Source organism: Solanum verrucosum, unplaced genomic scaffold, assembly GCF_900185275.1.
Source record: "Solanum verrucosum unplaced genomic scaffold, falcon-dt-bn FXZP01000060.1, whole genome shotgun sequence".
Lineage (NCBI taxonomy): Eukaryota > Viridiplantae > Streptophyta > Magnoliopsida > Solanales > Solanaceae > Solanum > Solanum verrucosum.
Genome location: NW_026020129.1, coordinates 10,426,943 through 10,440,083, shown reverse-complemented (window position 1 = coordinate 10,440,083; position 13,141 = coordinate 10,426,943). Strand labels below are relative to the sequence as shown.

At 34.7% G+C, this 13,141-nt stretch overlaps 2 protein-coding genes across 2 annotated transcripts; one reads left to right on the top strand and one right to left on the bottom strand.

The window, feature by feature from the left end:
• Positions 1–1,779: 1,779 nt before the first annotated feature.
• Positions 1,780–8,159, top strand: LOC125826266 (uncharacterized). The gene is made up of 16 exons (XM_049505587.1): positions 1,780–2,052; positions 2,494–2,615; positions 2,703–2,791; positions 2,865–2,900; positions 3,044–3,137; positions 3,649–3,691; positions 3,797–3,891; positions 4,525–4,589; positions 4,731–5,227; positions 5,313–5,400; positions 5,486–5,626; positions 5,990–6,558; positions 6,842–6,980; positions 7,055–7,123; positions 7,230–7,358; positions 7,624–8,159. The coding sequence occupies exons 1-16, from the start codon at positions 1,838–1,840 to the stop codon at positions 7,735–7,737; spliced, it is 2,505 nt and encodes an 834-aa protein (XP_049361544.1). The 5' UTR covers positions 1,780–1,837; the 3' UTR covers positions 7,738–8,159.
• A 545-nt stretch (positions 8,160–8,704) lies between these two features.
• Positions 8,705–10,957, bottom strand: LOC125826282 (reticulon-like protein B1). The gene is made up of 5 exons (XM_049505605.1): positions 10,602–10,957; positions 9,623–9,803; positions 9,346–9,487; positions 9,154–9,223; positions 8,705–9,076 (listed from the first exon to the last, which is right to left on the bottom strand). The coding sequence occupies exons 1-5, from the start codon at positions 10,849–10,851 to the stop codon at positions 8,907–8,909; spliced, it is 813 nt and encodes a 270-aa protein (XP_049361562.1). The 5' UTR covers positions 10,852–10,957; the 3' UTR covers positions 8,705–8,906.
• Between the last annotated feature and the right edge of the window lie 2,184 nt (positions 10,958–13,141).

Genomic DNA, 13,141 nt, shown 5'->3' with positions numbered 1-13,141 from the left:
ACGATAAAATTTTATGATCAATAAGTTATACGTGTATCTACATTACATTTTACAAATACTCCATGCATATAGCCACGGGTGGCGCCAATATATTGTTAGAGGGTTCATCTGAACCTCCACAGAAAATATTACTCCCTCTGGTTCAATTTATGTGACTTACTTTCTTCTTTAGTTAGTCCTAAAAAGAATGACACATTAATATATAAAGTAACAATTTAACTAGTTTATTTTACCCTTAATGAAATGATTTACAGTCACACAAATTTCTATCATTCATTTTTTATTACAAGTTTTAAAAGTTTTCATTTTTTCTCACACTTTGTGCCGAATCAAACTACCTCACATAAAATTGAACGGAGAAAATATTATTTATACATGATTAAAATTATTTTTAGATATATAGTAGATATCAATCTCCAAAAATAGATATTCTTTCCACTTGCTTCGATACATACTATACTACTATAATATAAAAAGATAAGGGTTAATGAAGTCATTTTGGTATAATATAAGGGCTGTTTCTGTAAAGCAGTTATGTTAACTGAAATTTGATTGGCTAAGTATTTCGGCATTATCAGGCCCAGTTGAATTTAATTTTGTTGGCATAGTACTGCGTTCTCAGCCTCATTCAATAAAGCCCACAATAATCTCAAATGGTTCTCTGTATCGTATTCCTATTGTAATCACCTGTTACCCACTCTTTCCATCCAGATGTAGAAAATCAGTTTCATTTATATGTATAAAATACTATTAGATTGTAAGTGTGCCACGTAAATTGGGATCGGATTAAGAGATTCGATCAGTACATTGGCAGCCCGTTAAGTTTCGAAAACTCACCAATGTCTCAAAAATATTACGAAGAGTATCTCCATACTATTTATGATAGTTCAATGATATATTTGTCCGTTTTCCCTATTATTAGGGTCAATCTATTTTCATTAACATAAATTGTAGTTTTTTAACGGTAAACAAATAGGTAGAAAAGTTAGGAGAAGATACACAGAATTGTTTAGGAAAAAGTATGTATGTACGGTGTTAATCGTAGAGGATTTCTGCCTTCAATTTATCTACAAATACTCACACGTCAGCAATCCATAGTGGACCCCATCAGTTAGTTTTCTTGTTCTTTTTCTTTTTAATACTAATAAAGTTGTAATTACCCGAAGCCTGAAAAAGCGGCAACTGTGTAATACACACTCTTAACTATCTTTCTCCTCTCCTTTCTCATTTCTTCGCCGCCGTGAACAACCGCTTCTCCGCCGTGAACCACCGCTTCTCATTTCTTCCTTATCATCAATAAACATATACATATACGGTGTTTCTCAGGTTTTCGAGATCCATTCGTATTAGAAACTACGTAAAAACGATCAATTTTATTTATTTGTCTGGAAACAAGAAAAAAACAAAGGCGGTAGTAGGAGTACGATTCAGGGATGAACAGGAGATTTTTATGAAGGAAAACACTTTATATGCAGTGTGAACAAACTGCATGAACGTAAAAAAAAATATTAAAAATACAGAGTGCGAGAAAAGGTGATTATTGTGACGCGTTTTGTTTCGGAATCTGAATGATCTTCGAGGAGAAAACTGATTTATTTTTTGATTGAGACAAGTTTTTGAAATTTCCAAAAATTTGAATTTCTGTGTGTTTTACCAAAGGTGACGGTGAAGTTTTAACGATTTTAAGCACTTTCGGGTTCAAATCTGAGTTTAATTTAGATTCTCTGTTTCTTATCCATAGAGATATCGTGATTTTTGAGTTGTTTTGTTAGCGGTGCTTTGACGTGCTCTGTTTTTCGATTTCGGAGTTTGAGAAAGTTTATTTTGAGTATAAGCAATGGAACAGAAGAATATGTTGTTGTCAGCTTTGGGTGTGGGAATAGGTGTTGGAGTTGGGATTGGATTGGCTTCAGGGCAGACTGTTAGCAGATGGGCTAGTGGATCCGCTGCGAATGTTATTACGCCGTTGATTATGGAGCAAGAGATGCTTAATCTCATAGCCAATGGCAAGGATAGTAAAGTCACCTTTGATGAGTTTCCATACTACCTAAGGTAAACCATAACAAGGAAAATCATGAAGCTTTTCTCCTATGCTCTGTTTCATTTCGTTTTATATATGTTATACTCTTTAATGTTCAATATCTGAAAAATATAAGTATGTATTGTTGCAGACTCTGTTCTGTTTTGAGTGTGTTAGAGTGTGTGGATTTGTTGCAAGGTTAATCAATATAGTACTCTTCGGTTCCATTTGACTTGACAGAAAATTTATGAAAAAATGTGAAGATTTTTTGAAACTTGTAATCTAAAACTATAAATCATTTCATCATTATGAACTCTGTTTCTTTTTCCCATGAAAATTTGTGCTAATGTTAAATTAGGAAATGATAAGTTTTGTAGTTGCTGCCCAAAAAAAGTGAAGCGTTTACATCTGAAAACTTGACATGGTAGAGTGCTGCAACTTACTGATTTTGAAAATTATCTCACATATGACAGCGAGCAAACAAGGGTGTTGCTGACAAGTGCTTCTTTTGTTCATTTGACAAATGCCGACTTTGCTAAGCATACTCGCAACCTCTCCCCTGCTAGTCGAACAATTTTGTTGTCAGGGCCTGCTGGTTAGTTTTTGCATACAATACATTGGATTTGGTTTGATTTTTCAGTTGCGTTATCCATTGATTTTCTGTACGTATCACATTTTCCAGAACTTTATCAACAAATGCTTGCCAAGGCATTGGCTCATTACTTTAATGCCAAGTTGTTGCTACTGGATGTAACTGATTTTTCACTGAAGGTATATGAATAAAGAGCTTAGATTCACCTTTCCTTTTCCATCTCTGAATATTCTGATGGTCATTCTTATACAGATGCAAAGCAAATATGGAGGAACATGCAAAGAATATGTAAGTCAAAAGTCTACATCTTCTCACTTGTCCTATGGCCAACTTTCCTCTAGAACATATCAAACTTTTTGCAGAATTTGTTTTTCTTATATAAAGATATTGATAAAGTATGTATTGATTGTTGATAACTTTGATTATTGCAGTCTTTTAAAAGATCTATATCGGAGACAACGGTGGGGAGAATGTCTGGAATGTTTGGTTCATTTTCCATGCTTCAGTCTAAGGAGGAAAACAAAGGTATGAACTAAATCACCCACAGAGAGAAACATACCAAGTTCCTATGAAGCTGGGAGTTCTGTGCAATGAAGATACAAAAAACTAGATTATAAGTTCTCCTCTTCTTCTTTTTTCACCCAATACAACCAAGTCTCCTGAGAGGCAAAGATTCTGTGCAATGCTAATGCAAAATAAACTAAGATTACAAAATTTTCATTAACGAATTTTGGCCACTTCGTGGTTTCACCGGGTAAAGCTTCTTCTTTCTTTAAACAAGTCTGAAGTAAGTTATGTAAATTGTAGAACAACATAGGGAATTTGAAGAAAAATATGAAGCATTGAATGATTCTTTCGACCGCATGTCCAAGTGGGTTGAAAATTCCAACTTTTGAGTATTGTTAACTTTGTTGACATTGAAACTTCTAGTTTTTGATTGGAGATTTTCATTGCGAGGTTTTGCAACTTGATGCTCCAAACTGTATGCTTTATTTTCTTTTTTTTGTTACAAATGTATGTAATTATGTTGCTGCAGGATCATTGCGTAGGCAAAGCAGTGGAGTAGATATTGGATCAAAGTATGACATAAGTTTTCTCTTATCCTATGAATATGTTACTCACTTATTTGTCTTCTTCTTTTCCTTGGTCATGTGTCTGATTCTTGTTTCCTGATATGTTTGAAGAGATGGATCTTTTACAGCTACAAATTTGCGGAGGAACGCATCTGCCTCAGCCAATTTGAATGATATAAGTTCATATGGCTCATCAGGGAATCTAGGTTTTGACTTGCATCAACCATGAGATTGCTTTTCTTGAATCTTTACTGAATTAGTTTAATTGCCTTGATCTTTGAATTGTGGCCTAAGCATTCTGTTATAGTGTTATACACAGCAAATGTTTCATCATATGTACTACTACGTTGTCCTTCTCCTTTTTCTATTTCCCTTTTTCTGGTGTGTGCGTGTGTGTGGTGTGTGTTGTGGTGGTAGTGGGGGTGGGGGGGTGGGTGAGGGGACAACTCTCTTTTCAATGCTGGCTTGAATCTTCTACTTTTTTGTTTAAATGGTGAAATACGAGGGTTCGAGTTTTGTTAGGTTCAATGTATAAGACTGAACAATTCTGTATTTCTCTTCATTTACACATGAGATTCTTTTGAAGAACTCTGAAGTATGTATTTTTTTACCTAGTAACTAGGCATATATGCTACCCGGCTTGTCAGCTGGGAGTCGATCAGTGACTGAATGTGCTTCATTATTTTCCTTTGAGGGTCTTGCCTAGACTGGACTGATTTCCACCTGATAGACAGAAATGTGGTCTTTCATGAAAGAGTTTGTAGGATTTTCTTTTGAAGATAGAATTTATAGATTCTGATTAAGCTTCAAATTGTGTATTATTCTCTTCTCTGTCACAGCTCCACTTATGCGCAACAGTAGCTGGGCTTTTGATGAGAAGCTTCTTATACAGACCTTGTACAAGGTATTCATTTGGGTTCTATACATCCCAAAATATTCGCTTATAATCAACTCTGAATGATCAAGTATAGAATGGCCATTATAGTCATTGCCTGATCTTTCTCTAATATATTCGTCAGACTAAAATTGCTGATTCCACTTACAGATTATTGTCAAAGTATCAAAAACCAGTCCCATGGTTCTGTATCTCAGGGATGTCGAGAAGATCCTTTGTAGGTCGGAAAAGATATACGTGTTGTTCCAGAAAATGCTGAAGAAATTGTCTGGGGCTGTTCTGATCCTTGGTTCAAGAATTGTGGACCCTGGAAATGATTATAGGGAAATAGATGAAAGGCTTTCTTCAGTATTTCCCTATAACCTTGAAATCAAACCCCCAGAAGAGGAAACTCATCTTGTTAGTTGGAAGTCTCAACTAGAAGAGGATATGAAGATGATCCAGTTTCAGGACAACAGAAATCACATAATGGAAGTACTTTCTGCTAATGATATTGAATGTGAAGATCTAGGTTCAATTTGTATGTCGGACACCATGGTCCTAAGTAACTATATAGAAGAAATTGTGGTATCCGCAATCTCATACCATCTGATGAATACAAAGGACCCTGAATACAGAAATGGGAAGCTTGTTATCTCATCTTCAAGGTGTCCTCCTTTTGTCTATTTTTTCTTACTTTTGTATGATGATAGGTGTAATATCTTACTGAATTTTTTACTTTGAAAACCGCAGCTTGTCCCATGGATTGGACGTATTTCAGGAAGGAAAATCTGCTCGGAAGGATACCATAAAGCTCGAAGCACAAGCTGAAACATCGAAGGTAGGATAATTTGGTTTTGGTTTGAGAAGGTCAACGTAATTTGGAATAGTTCATCATCTTTTTAAAGTGCATTTCATTTGTTTAGGATGCTCTAGGCCGAGAAATTAGTATTACAAAACCTGAAGCCAAAACTGAAGGTGTCCTCCCAGAAAACAAAGGTGAAGCTGAAGCTCCGGCTCCACCGGTGATGGATGGAAACATTACAACCCCAGCCCCCAAAACTCCTGTGAGTTGCCACTCTGATTGTTCAGCTCTGTCAGAAGATAAATGAAGAAACTATATATTGAAAAATCAATGATTTGATGAATACATGGTATACTTATTAATATGTGCTAAATGCAAGGCACATCTGATATTTGTCAATGCGGGAGAATATACTGATTAAAACTTTACCCTTCTAGCACGCTAACATTATAACCATAAGTCTTACAAGCTGAGCAGACTATCCTTCATACTTCTAAGCACTTAAAGTTGCTGTGATTTACTTTTCCTCTTCACTTTACTAAATTTACTGTAATATGGGGGTACAATTCGTTGTTTCTCTTATAATACCACTCCAATTGAAGATTGATTTATGTGATTGTACCAGGAAGTTCCTCCTGACAATGAATTCGAGAAGCGTATAAGGCCCGAAGTCATACCAGCAAATGAAATTGGTGTGACATTTGCTGATATTGGTGCCTTGGATGAACTCAAAGAATCTCTTCAGGAGTTGGTGATGTTGCCCCTGAGGAGACCGGACCTATTCAAAGGTGGCCTTTTGAAGCCATGCAGGGGAATACTGCTATTTGGACCTCCCGGCACAGGGAAGACTATGTTGGCGAAGGCCATTGCAAGAGAAGCTGGAGCAAGTTTCATCAATGTGTCTATGTCCACCATTACTTCAAAATGGTTTGGAGAAGATGAGAAAAATGTCCGTGCCTTGTTCACTCTCGCAGCTAAGGTCTCTCCCACTATCATCTTTGTGGATGAGGTTGATAGCATGCTTGGCCAGAGATCAAGAGCGGGGGAGCATGAAGCTATGCGGAAAATAAAGAATGAGTTCATGACTCACTGGGATGGGTTACTAACAAAATCAGGTGAAAAAATTCTTGTTCTTGCTGCTACCAATAGGCCATTTGACCTTGATGAAGCAATCATTAGGCGTTTTGAGAGAAGGTATATGATCTGCCACTGATGAGTTGTAATTTTTTTCCCTAAACTTGAAGTGTGATGATTATCAGCCTATGGTAACTCCAGCTTCCATGGGCAAGTATAAAAGAGTTGAGCTTTGTTAAGAACAGGAATCACATCGCAGCAATAAATTCCAGTAGTATATGAAGGATATATCTCTCCTAGATTATTATGAAACGTTTCAAGAGTACTTCTAGTATTTAAGTACCACTACATTCTCTTTCTGTTCTTGATGTGGAATAGTAATGATCTGCTATCTTCAATACAGAATTATGGTTGGTTTACCATCAGTAGAGAACAGGGAAATGATCATGAAAACTCTATTGGCCAAAGAGAGAGTTGATGACGGAATGGACTTCAAGGAGCTGGCGACAATGACTGAAGGCTACTCTGGGAGTGATCTCAAGGTTAGTTTATTTCATTCTGGTTTTCATATTCCTTATCCCACCAACTAACAAATGTCTGGCAATGCTTGGGACAGAATCTGTGCACTACTGCTGCATACCGGCCAGTTAGAGAGTTGATACAGCAAGAAAGACTGAAAGACTTGGTATGTGAAATATCCTTCCTCACCAGTTTATATTACTAAGTGATATTTGCTTGTTCATCCCTTTACTGTTGTAGTCCCTCCTATTAATAACCTTCAACTTCTGAAGGATAAGAAGCGCAGAACTGAGGAAGCTAAGAAAGCTGGAGTTGTTCCATCTACAGATGCGGATAAGGAGGATAAGGTGATCACTATCCGGCCTTTGAATATGGCAGACTTCAAAGAAGCCAAAAAGCAGGTTAGAGGAATTTCTCTGTATCTCAATTATCCGTGGTTTGCTAACATCATATATCAAGTACACACCTAAATGCACCATTTTTGGTTGTGGGGATACCATTAAGAAAGATTGAACAACTTGAGCTACTTGTAGCAATCAGTTAGACCCTTAACCTTGCGTGAACTCAAATCAGTTTCACAGTTTACACTGCAACTTCTCGGGACAATCTCTTGATTAGTACTGTAGAACATTTTGATTACATTGTGTCTTTCCTTTTGTGTAACAGGTTGCGGCTAGCTTTGCAGCTGGAGGAGCAATAATGAGTGAGCTAAAACAATGGAATGAGTCATATGGGGAAGGAGGATCAAGGAAAAAGGAGCAGTTATCTTATTTTCTGTAGGATAGTTAAATTTCATCTTCCTGCACCCTTCTCGACCTACCATACAGTTTACGTCTTCACAAATACACGATGTTAACCAAAGAAAGTAGTAGTTAAGGGGTGATAAGTAGTACTTCTCACGTTCATTAGAGTACCTAATGTGCTGGCTGGTAGTAACCGAGTCTTGCTGACCTGTTTGCTTCTGGATTTATTTGTAGTTTTATGTTGTAGGTTGGAAATTGTTGTTCTGTTGTTGTTTCTGTAATATTTAGATTGTACACGTCTGAATGTACTATATTGGTTGTGTCCTGTTTAACACCAAAGGGTAGGGAGGAGTAAGAGACTTGAGTAGTTTTTTCTTCCCCCTTCTTCGCAAGTGCTAAAGAGGAAGCCAACCGCTTGTACTTCTTTTTGTCAACAAATTAACAGTGATGTGTGTTGAAGGAATTTTTTTGATAAAAATACTTTCTTGCAATACCATGTATTTCTGCAATTATTTTACATCAAGCTTTTCATACCTTGTCAAGTTCATACAGGACCAGAATCCAGATTGATACAAGCGCTTGCCATCGATGGCATGAGGCACCAATTTGCCACTATTTGTAGCGTCATTCAAAAACCTCAATACTTTTCAGCACAAATATATCTCTCACATTATTAGCTGATGAACTATTAATTAACACATAAAAAGATCACAGAAAACTAACAATATCCTTCCTTGGTCAAAAAGAAAATCAATTTCAGGAGAAAAAAGAGGAACAATAATTGTCATAGCAATTAAAAATATTCAGTCCCTCAAAATACTGCCATTTGGATTTTAGCTTCAGTTGGGCTAGCTACCTAAACCATCTCAGCATGTGAACAAGTGCGGACCACGTAAAAGAACATCCCACAAACATCTTTACCTAATCACCTACCTCTATCGATTTTACCGACAAGAGAAGATAAATAACAAAAATGACGTACAAAACAGCTAAATAATCAAACATTTAAAGAGTATTTCCATGTCATATATCATTCATACACCAACATCAATTCCACGATACCAAAACACAACCGTGGAACCTAAAACAAACTTCCACCATCTTGTATCAAAATTCATCAAAGGACAAGCACAAAGATGCATCTATAATAACACAACAGACACCCTCCCTCTTCTTCTCTTCCTCCTCCCAAAACATAGTGTGTGTCTAATCTTTCTTCTTATCTTTCAATGGCCCTCTAGGAATTTTACTCAATACCTTTGCATCAAAGACGGCATACTGTTTCTTGAGTTCATGCAAGGCTTTCTCTGCAAATGCATCCACTTGATCCTCATATTTCTCATACAGAACAGGTACTGTGTGGAGCACAACAACAACTGTTCCAAGAAATTTACACAAAATCAATCTCAAATCCTATAAGTTGAGATTAAATCAAGTGAAGAAGTTTACTTACTTATGTAGAACAGGGTCAAGAAATCACAGCAACCACCCAAGATTGACGCGAGCCACAGCCCACCAATGACCTGAAGGAGTTGACAAGATTATATAAAGATGGAACAGCACACCCCAAATTCCCAAATGTAATAATACCAATAAATGAGATACTGAAACTAAACTGTATCCTTAAATGTAAGGAGAGACGCACCAAAAGGAACGTCTTCAGATCCCTTCCAGAAGCAATTTCCCTCAGAACTGCTAAGGCACGATTGATCTCGTTCCTAAGAGCAGAGGCAAACTCTAAAACAGGTTTCTCGGGGATGTGAACTTCTGGAATATGTGGTGCAGACCTACAAAGGGCAAAGGAAACATCTATCAATCCGACTATCCATCAACTATGCCTCAATCCAAAACTAGTCAATGTCTGATATACCAATCCTCTAAAAAGTTGTAGCATTTAAGTATGAACAGCAAGAGTAATTTACTTGTGAATGAAAGTGCTAGCATTGCTCCACAAAAACAACCCAGCCAGAGCAATCATCAAACCATGACAGAGCAGGGTAAGCAAATGGTATTCTACAACCTCAAAGAGAACCCAGATAGCTGTCGCCCCACCGAGAAATCCTGCAGATATCTTCTTGTTCCTCCACAAGAACACATCAGCAGCTGCACCACCAAAACAATACCACATATGAATTCTAATTCCATACAATAATCAAGTTGTATCAGCTATATCTGAATCCTCAAATATCCAATCCACTCCATTTACACTAGGTTCACAAAATTTGATCTACATATCCAACAATTTTTTCTTCCCTCGGACTAATTATTAACCTTCTTACAACTTAAACCATCCCTACCCCTAAAAACACACTAAAAGGAGGTAGACTAAGAAAAATTGTGCTAACGCTTAAAGCTTTAATCAAACCAAAAGAGGAAAATTCATAATTATCTCAATATGATACTACAAGCCAATCTCTTGAGCAAAGTAATACATCAATCAACCAACTACGCCTTAATTGGAGGTGATAGAGTGATTTCATTTGAACCAATTACGCTAAACAAAAAGCAGACACTTTTACACTCCCTTGAAACCAAACTATTGGACTAACATACAGATCCAGATCTAAAAACAATGAATAGGCATATAGAACTAAAAACACACACCAAAAATATTTTAAAAGCAAATTAAGTAGCAATCGAACTATGAAGCTTCAATCAACTGAAAGTTCCACTTTGTTAACCAGCAACAATCTCTTTCATTCATAGTCAACGATTCATAAATCTGGGATCTTCAGTCTATTCATTGATTAAAAAGAACTAAAAAAAAAAGAGCTGAATATTCATTCACAGATGCAAAGTAAATCAAAATTATACTTTAAAAAATTAACAGTACCAACCAGATCCTTTCTAGTTCAATTTTATATTCAACAAAGAGCTGAAGTAAAAAAAGCGAAAACTCACGTTTACCACCACCGAAGACTTTATGAACTGGACGTTCCCTACCAAAAAGCCGACGAACTTTAGACCCAAACGAAGACGTCTCCGGTGCTGGAGACGTCGGCCTTTTCTTCTCATCATCGGAATCAGAAGAAGAAGACGCCGGTGCCGGCGACGATGAATGATTACTGAAATGAAGTTTTTCAGAAATTTTGTCCATCAGTGACTCATCTTGCTCCTCTTTCTCCACTTTATGCTCCTCGTGTTCCGTCATAACTTCAGAGAAAAAACCCTAACCCTTGAAAATCGGTGAGTGTATATATACTGTTTTTTGTAAAAAGTTGCAGAGATTCTGAGAGAGAAAAATGGAGAGTATTTTGGTGCTACAATGAATCTGTAGGTGAATTTTATACATGTATAATTTTCGGTTTTAGTCCTTTGATTATTAGTAAATGTTATTTGTGATTCCTTCATTTCTTATTATTTAAAAAATAACCCTTTGTTTAAATGTTGGAGTTTTCATAGAGTATAATATATAAAACATGATTTTTTAACTTAGTTTCAATTGATATTTGACTTACGTGCAATACTACGTGTATTATGTCAATTTGGAATCAATTTCCAAATCGTCTTGAAAAGGGTGGTGTGTGTGCTTAGTGTTGTCTTTATCTTATGAAAATTTCTGATAGGTCTTTAATTCAAGTTATGCATATTAAAATTAAACATGAAAAGAATACAATAATTAATCAATTGAGTCGAGCATTATGTGTTCAGTGTACTCAATTCACTTCTCCACTTAAAATTTAGAATTGATTCGCTTGATTTAAATATTGAACCTATAATATAAACTACAAATTCCTTAATTAAACTAAACTATATGTTCACGATAAACAAACAACTTATTCATACCTTGATTAATTAATCAAATGACATATTACTTTGAATCAATCAACACATATATCGAATATTATAAAAACAAAATTCAGACAAATACAAAAATCACATTTTTTTCATTTCCTTTGTAGGTTTATAGAAACATAAGTACAATTTTACACTATTGTATTTGTAGGGATCAAGATTGATATTTTGTCAATATTTAAGGGCTAAAGACAATTTTCCTTTTCCTTTGTGGAGAAGGTAGAAGAGATTCTAGTATATATGTGAAAGAAAGAATCTGGACCGTTGATTTTATGGGCGTGGCAGCTGATTAGTTTCATATTGACAATGGAAGATACTAGAAGGACCAAAAATGTAAAGACAAAATGGGAGCGTGATAGTACTATACAAAATTGATAATTTCGAGGTGATAATATTAGGTCATATATTTTTAATGTCATTATTTTCCAACTAATACTCCCATCTAACTTATCATTTATGAAGTCGAGTTTTTTTATTGAGAAAAAAAAATTATATTCGATATTTATATTAAAGTTTGATTAAATTTAAATTCGTATAAAAAAGTTTTATATTGAGAGTAAAGGTTTTCCCTAATAAAGGAGACTTCTTTTACTCTAGAAGACTCAAGAGTCTCATCTTCTTCTTCTTTTTTTAGGAAAAGGTAATTATTAAGTATTAAAGATATTAATTTATAATTTAAATTCACATAAGATAAATTTACTAAAAAGAATAAAATGATCTTATTAAAAAACTATACATTTTCGAGACTTGAAAATCTTAAATCTTTGATAGGTTATTTAATCTTTATCTATCAAGATACTTAGAAATTCATTAATTTCAATTACTTCCTTTTATTTAGTTTACGGGCTATAATAGAGTAGGAAGTTTCAAGTTTAAGTTTTGAAAATATCATTTGTTTATAGAAGATGATTTATTCTATAGAGGTGAATTTTTCAATACAAATTTAAATTAATCGAACCTCAAAAGATATATTCTATCAGTTATCAAATAAAAAAAAGGGTAAATATATCAATTGCTAACTTGACTAGTACATTAGATAAAAAAAAATACAAGTTATTTGCTTTCTTAACAAAGGAGGTCAAACGTCAGTTGTAGTCATTTAATTCATACTTTATATTATAAGCAATTGACGTGCAGATCAACTAAGGCACTATAGAATAATTAATATGTAATTCAATTAGAATATAAGAGTTAAGACGGTGGAAAACCGATTTCAAGTTTATATAATGCAAAAATCTTTAAATTCTCAAAAAGAATGATCACACGTGGTATTTTATTTATTTATTTTATTTGAAAATGAATAAGACAAGTTGAATTGAATTATGTATCAACAATATATATACACTTTTATTATATCTAAGCCTGGAAAAAATATTTAATGCTTCGTCGGGGAACTAGAAAGATCTTTGGATTTATTCATTTTCTCATCTTTTGGATTGCTTTTGATAGAAAATTCTTTATTAAGTAAATGTAATTTATCGAATTTCAAAACATATATAAATATTATTAATTGGAAACCAAAAAAAAAAAAAAAAAGCTTCTCCTTTAGTAGTTTATTAGAAATATTTTTTCTATACAGATTTATTGATTTTATATATATTTGATTTGATTGATAAAATTATACTGTCCAAACCGACAATAAAAAG